This window comes from Hypomesus transpacificus, chromosome 11, assembly GCF_021917145.1.
Source record: "Hypomesus transpacificus isolate Combined female chromosome 11, fHypTra1, whole genome shotgun sequence".
NCBI lineage: Eukaryota > Metazoa > Chordata > Actinopteri > Osmeriformes > Osmeridae > Hypomesus > Hypomesus transpacificus.
The window spans coordinates 3,087,343-3,093,989 of record NC_061070.1 but is presented as its reverse complement, the minus strand read 5'-3'; the positions used below and the strand labels follow the sequence as shown (position 1 = coordinate 3,093,989).

General features: G+C 48.0%; 1 protein-coding gene across 1 annotated transcript in view; it reads left to right on the top strand.

The window, feature by feature from the left end:
• The window catches only part of lhcgr (luteinizing hormone/choriogonadotropin receptor), a 9,948-nt gene extending 4,879 nt beyond the window's left edge, over window positions 1-5,069 (top strand). The window contains exons 4-11 of the mRNA XM_047028636.1: window positions 1-69; window positions 416-490; window positions 689-766; window positions 1,025-1,093; window positions 1,184-1,258; window positions 2,464-2,649; window positions 3,173-3,241; window positions 3,584-5,069. The exon at window positions 1-69 is cut by the window's left edge and continues 6 nt beyond it. Of these exons, the coding sequence (XP_046884592.1) occupies window positions 1-69; window positions 416-490; window positions 689-766; window positions 1,025-1,093; window positions 1,184-1,258; window positions 2,464-2,649; window positions 3,173-3,241; window positions 3,584-4,790 (1,828 nt within the window). The 3' untranslated portion in view covers window positions 4,791-5,069. The remainder of the gene's footprint in view (window positions 70-415; window positions 491-688; window positions 767-1,024; window positions 1,094-1,183; window positions 1,259-2,463; window positions 2,650-3,172; window positions 3,242-3,583) is intronic.
• The last annotated feature ends 1,578 nt before the right edge of the window (window positions 5,070-6,647 follow it).

The window sequence follows — 6,647 nt, the reverse complement described above, 5'->3', positions numbered from 1 at the left end:
CCAGAACATAAGAAGTCTTGTGCACATTGGCAAAAAGGCGTTCAACAACTTACCAAAACTACGACATCTGTGAGTGAGAAACCTGTCAATCTTTAGGCTTTAGCTCTATGGAGTTCTCCAGGACTGTATGAATGTCTTCCATTGGAATACTAAACAATGTCTTAATACTGCATCTCATTCTGATTAAGATACTATATAAAGATTTGTGGGGCAACAATTGTGACTCCCTCTCCAACTGGATATTAATATTAATGACATTTCAGTGTGTCACAAATTTTCATTCTTCTCAGACAAAACCCTCCAGCTGTGAATGTTATTGGTGTTTCGTGGAGTTAGTGTAATGCTGCTTGTCTGTGGAAAGTAACAGCTGTTTGTTTCCTGGAAGAGTAACAGGCTTTGTTGTCACCATTTACAGGGGTATCTTCAACACGGGGATACATGTATTTACAGACCTGACCTCGGTTTGCTCTTTAGAACAAGACTTCATCCTGTAAGTCTGTAAACTGACCTGAGACCATTATTATCTTCATCATTAAAATCATGATTGTTATCCTTAGCCACACCATCATGTCTTGGTACAGTAGGTGAATCCTACCACCCACAGTGTGTCTGGTCTGTGACCAGGGTTGAACATGACTGACATAGCATGTGTTGAGACTTCCTGTGACAGAATACATTGCCGTTGCAGGTACATATGTGACAACCTCCATATCTTGTCTATTCCACCCAACCACCTTGCTGGAATGACGAGGGGATACGTTATCATGTGCGTGAGTACACAGAGAGTAGTGAATTATGAGTAGGAATGGATGCATAGTGATTATTAAACTGTGAAACGTGATGATTTGTTTAAAACTGTGTATATGTTCAATCCTTACCATACTCCAGTCACTGTGTATATGTTCAATCCTTACCATACTCCAGTCACTTATTTAGGTTCAATCAACCGAAACCTGATTGTGTAAAAAGTTCTGATCTATGAGAAACTCCTGTCATGTTCTGTATCTTTCCGCATCCTGTGTAGGAAGCTGTTCAACAACGGCATCAGAGAGATCCATGATTACGCCTTCAATGGAACCAAGATACACGAACTGTACTTTTCAAAGATTTTACCCCTTTTACTTGAACAAGATTCCTTCTCAGCGTTAATAAAAATCTGTCCTGATGTTCTCTGTATCTGCAGGGTCCTGAATAACAACAGGAACCTGCAGAAGATCCACGTCCAAGCGTTCCAGGGCGCAGAGGGCCCGGAACACCTGTAGGTGACACGGTTTTCCTCCTTACCCCACTGCACTCTCACACCTCAGTACAAGGCCTTGAAAAGTACTTGAAATACAGGGGAGTCAGGTGGTTGAGTGGTTAGGGAATCTGGCTAGTAATCAGAAGGTTGCCGGATCGATTCCCCACCGTGCCAAATGACGTTGTGTCCTTGGGCAAGGCACTTCACCCTACTTGCCTTGGGGGAATGTCCCTGTACTTACTGTAAGTCGCTCTGGATAAGAGCGTCTGCTAAATGACGAAATGTAAATGTACAGAATACTTGAAAAATCCCCTTAACCGATGCACATGGACACACCCTGTTGCATTTAGACCATATAGTAAAATAAAAAAAAACTTTATAAAATAAGCTCCTGGCCAGGGTTGTGTAGGGGGTTAAATATTGTCCAAACAACCAAAACGAATTCCCCTATGGTTTAAAGGAAGATGGGAAACTGAACAGTGTATTAGCATTAACCAAATAAAGCCAATCCAAATATAATTACAGTTATTGGACTCTATGGGTTGAATCAGAGCAAGAATGGTCAAAGTAAGGTTAAAATGGAATACGCATTTAATAACATTGCAAATGAATGAAATCAATTACAAGGCAAACATGTTACAAAATGAAAGCTTTAAATCTTACCTTCCTTACCATGATTAGTGTAAATAAGAGAGAAAGCAAGAGGTGAACAAAGAGTAAGACAGTAGGACAAGGGAGAACTGAGGAGAAGGTCTCAGGAGATGAAGAATGCAAAAAACAATGCATTACAATTCCCATTATACACAAGAACAACCAATCAGACCACATCTTGAATGGGGTGTGAGAGCCATCAAGTTGAGAAACTTCAGACTTTAGCATATGAGAGGTGGGGGCAGGTTTGACACCCAGCCTTATAGTTGTTCAGGTTCTCGTATTTACTTCAGAGACAGGCTGTCAGGCAGGACTCCAGACTAGCCTTTCAAGATCTTGGCTCGCTGACATTTTGGGGAAAACGTTGTTAATCTAGTTGTTTTTGTCTTGATTTACAGCATCCAGGTTTGTACACGTACACACTATTGTCCTCTGCAGTGCTCTAAATACACTACCTATGAGATTCCTCATTGTCAGTATTTTCCATTTCTTTGTATTGTTTAGCGTAGTGAACAACATTGTAGTGTTTGCGAGTCTCCCAACAGTATGTGAATGAGAGTGGTGTTTTCCAGAGACGTGTCGTCGACGGCGATCGAGACCCTCCCGCTGCAGGGTCTGGAGCAGGTCCACACCCTGGTGGCCCAGGGGGCCTTCAGACTCAAGAGGCTGCCCCCCTTCACAGCCCTGCCTGCACTGACCAATGCCCAGCTCACCTACAACAGCCACTGCTGCGCCCTGCACACCTGGAACACACACAGGTACAGTAGACGGACCTAGAGCACACAGGTACAGTAGACTGACCTGGAACACACACATGTACAGTAGACTGACCTGGAGCACACAGGGGTACAGTAGACTGACCTGGAACACACACGGGTACAGTAGACTGACCTGGAACACACACGGGTACAGTAGACTGACCTGAAACACACACGGGTACAGTAGACTGACCTGGAACACACAGGGGTACAGTAGACTGACCTGAAACACACACGGGTACAGTAGACTGACCTGAAACACACACAGGCTCAGTAGACCCACACAGGTAGGACTTCAGTAACACATATATGTACACCCTCTTTTGATTTCTTAATTTTTGCATTGTGTACAAATCCCCCCCCCCCCTCCCCCCCCCCCCTCCCCCTCCCTCTTCCTCCCTCCCCCTCCCTACCTCCCCCCCGTTCCCCCCCCGTTCCCCCTCCCTCCCCCTCCCTCCCCCGCTGACCTCTTTTCTCTCCATCGCCCCCTCCCTCCCCCATGTTCCCCCTTCACCTCCTCCAGGGATGATCGAGTGAACGCTGCGAGTCCTAATGACTCTACATACCGCAATGACAACAACTTGTCATTCAGGTAACACCATCAACTATTTCAGAAGAGCATTTTAACGTCTCCTTATTCTTTTCATTTGGTCACGTTGAATGTTCTTTTTAGAATTTCGGCATTGCTTTCCCTACCGCAGTCTGTGTTGTTTATAGTGTCTTGTATATATTCACATCATGATGTGTGTCCCCCCCAATTTTTATTATGATTACGGTCCTGCTGTGTACCGATTGGCACAAACACCAAGTATGTGGCTCATTGCGTAATCCTTGGCATTTCCAGACCTTAGGATTCTGGATAAAGGGATGTGACTTTCTTCTACCTCTATATTGGTTTTCTAACCACCTTTTTGCCCTTTTGCTCCCCCTACAGGGTCCTTGGTGTCGGCGGAGCCTTACTACCCCCTCTGTCTGTTGGCCCTAATTCGTCTGACCTACTGAAGGAAGCAGCATATGTCGATGAGGACTTTCAGTACTCACTGCTGACCTCTGCTCCACCCGGCCCCGTGTTCCAGTGCAGCCCAGAGGCCGACGCCTTCAACCCCTGTGAGGATCTGGTCAATTTCCCCTTCCTCCGAGTAGCTATCTGGTTCATCAGCCTGCTGGCCATCGTGGGCAACCTCACCGTCCTCCTGGTCCTCTTCACCAGCCACGACAAGCTCAGCGTCCCTCGCTTCCTCATGTGCCACCTGGCGTTCGCCGACTTCTGCATCGCCATCTACCTGCTGATGATCGCATCCGTGGACCTGCGGACAAGTGGACACTACAGCACTCACGCCATCGAATGGCAGACCGGCCCCGGCTGCAGCGTGGCCGGCTTCCTGTCTGTGTTTGGCGGGGAGCTGTCCGTGTATACACTGGCCACTATCACACTGGAGCGCTGGCACACCATCACCCACGCCCTGCAGCTGGAGCGCAGGCTGGCGCTGGGGCAGGCGGCCGGGGTGATGGCCGGAGGCTGGCTGCTCTGCCTGGGCTTGGCGCTGCTCCCCCTGGTGGGCGTGAGCAGCTACAGCAAGGTGAGCATGTGTCTTCCCATGGACGTCCTCACCGGGCCGGCGCAGGCCTTCATCCTGCTCCTCCTGCTCTTCAACGTGGGAGCCTTCCTGGTCGTCTGCGTCTGCTACGTCCTCATCTATCTGGCGGTGAGGAACCCAGAGTTTCCGGGGCGCAGCGCGGACACCAAGATCGCCAAGCGAATGGCGATCCTCATCTTCACAGACCTGCTCTGCATGGCGCCCATCTCCTTCTTCGCCATCTCGGCAGCCTTCAAGGCTCCCCTCATCACCGTCACCAACTCCAAGATCCTATTGGTGCTCTTTTTCCCCATCAACTCCTGCGCCAACCCCTTCCTGTACGGCATCTTCACGCGGGCTTTCCGCAGGGATGCCTACCTGGCCCTGAGTGGCCTGGGCTGCTGTGAGAGCAAGGCCAGCACGTACCGCATGAAGGCCTACAGCTCCGAGAACGTGATGAAGAGCAGCTCCGGGTCCAGCCTCAGGGGTCCTCACGCCGCCCTCAGGATGGTCGAGATCCAGCAGCAGACCTGCATCCTCAACCAGGAGGAGGAGACATCTTAAACACTTCAGCACCGGTGTCGAGCCCTGCTTCCGCAGAGCTGCCTCCTGCTAGGTTTTCACTCCCACATAATCTAGCACACTTGGTTGTAATAGTTACCTGGTTGATGTGTTGAATCACTTAAGGTACAACTGGGGTTGGATCAAAAACCTACTGGCAGGTAGTTCTTGAGAAGGCTTGGGGAGCTCTGGACTACAACCAAGGCTGCAGTGTTACCTGTGATTCATGTCTAGAATGGGGGAGTCAGGTGGCTGAGTGGTTAGGAAATCGGGCTAGCAATCCGAAGGTTGCTGGTTTGATTCCCGGCCATGGCCATGACGTTGTGTCCTTGGGCAAGGCACTTCACCCTACTTGCCTCGGGGGAATGTCCCTGTACTTACTGTAAGTCGCTCTGGATAAGAGTGTCTGCTAAATGACTAAATGTAAATGTAAATGCAGAATGCACATGAAATGGTTTATTTGAACAAGGCAAAAAAGATTAATATCTGTCAGTTTGTATGGTAAATATTGTGTCTTTATTGTGGTGACATGCATCTTGAGCTTTCTTAAAAACGATCAAGTCTCATGCATTCGCCCTCCAACCATTTCTCACGCTCTCACGCAATCCCTTGTATTTCTCACGCTAAGAAGTAAGGGGATAACTAGTCCAGCTATACAATTAATGGACGAGGCGCAGGCAAATGGTACGTTTTCTGCCGAGTTGAGAGCAAAGCCACATTATTACTCCAAAGGGGGCACTAAAGCTCATGTGGCCTCAATTGCCCGTCTTCAGATGGTGCAGAACGCTGCTGCCAGAATGTTATCGTCCACTAGAAAGTTTGACCACATTACCCCAGTCTTGGCCTCTTTGCACTGGCTTCCTGTCAGATATAGAATACAATTAAAATGTTTGTTTTTAAAGCTCTTAATGAACAGGCCGTTTCATATATCTCGGACCTTGTAAAATTGCACGCACCCATAAGGTCACCGAGGTCTGCGGACAAGCTTCTTTTATATACTCCCCGATCACGCTGTGTACGCACAGGTGATAGGGCCTTGCAGTTGCTGGTCCTGAGCTGTGGAATCAGCTTTCCCTCTCTATTAGGCAGGCTCCTTCATTGTCTGTTTTTAAATCCAGGCTTAAGACCCACCTTTATGTTCTGGCGTTTCCCACCACCTGAGTTGTGCTGTTGCTTGTTTTGCTGTTGTTGACTGTTTTGTACTTTGTTTGTACTGTGTATTTTATAGTGTATTTGGATTACTGTTGTTGTGCTTTTGTTCGGCACTTAGGTCAGCCTTGCTGTGTTGTGAGTGTGCTTTATAAATAAAATGTACTTACTTACTTACTCATTTGCCCCCCCCCCCCCCCCTCCATCATACTTCATTTTTTGTAAACAACTTTCATTTTATTCTGATTGGATAATTCTCAAGATCGAGGGGCCAAGCACTTGTGTTGACTGATTTTTATTTATTATTTTTTGATTTTTTATGTAGCCCCCCCCTTCAAAAATAGTATTTATTCTCAGATTTTCTCCGATCACTGAGGGCCCCTCTATGCCCAAGGGCCCCTGGGCACGTTACCCATATGGTTGATCCGTCCTTGGTTGAAAACTGTCTAAAGTTGTACAGAGTTAAATGCCACCAACCAGATTTGAGAGCCTTAACCCTGCGTGTCCACTACTATATACTAGACAGCGGAGCGGGCGGCGCGTTGGCAACGGCTTCCAATTCATTTTCAATTAAACCGGCCATTGACGCCCGCGTAGGGCATTGTGGGAGCGTCAACGCCCGGTTTCATTGACAATGAATTGGAAGCCGACGCCGACATGCCGCCCGCTTCGCTGTAGTGGACACAGGGTAATACGGTGGCCCTGAAGTGC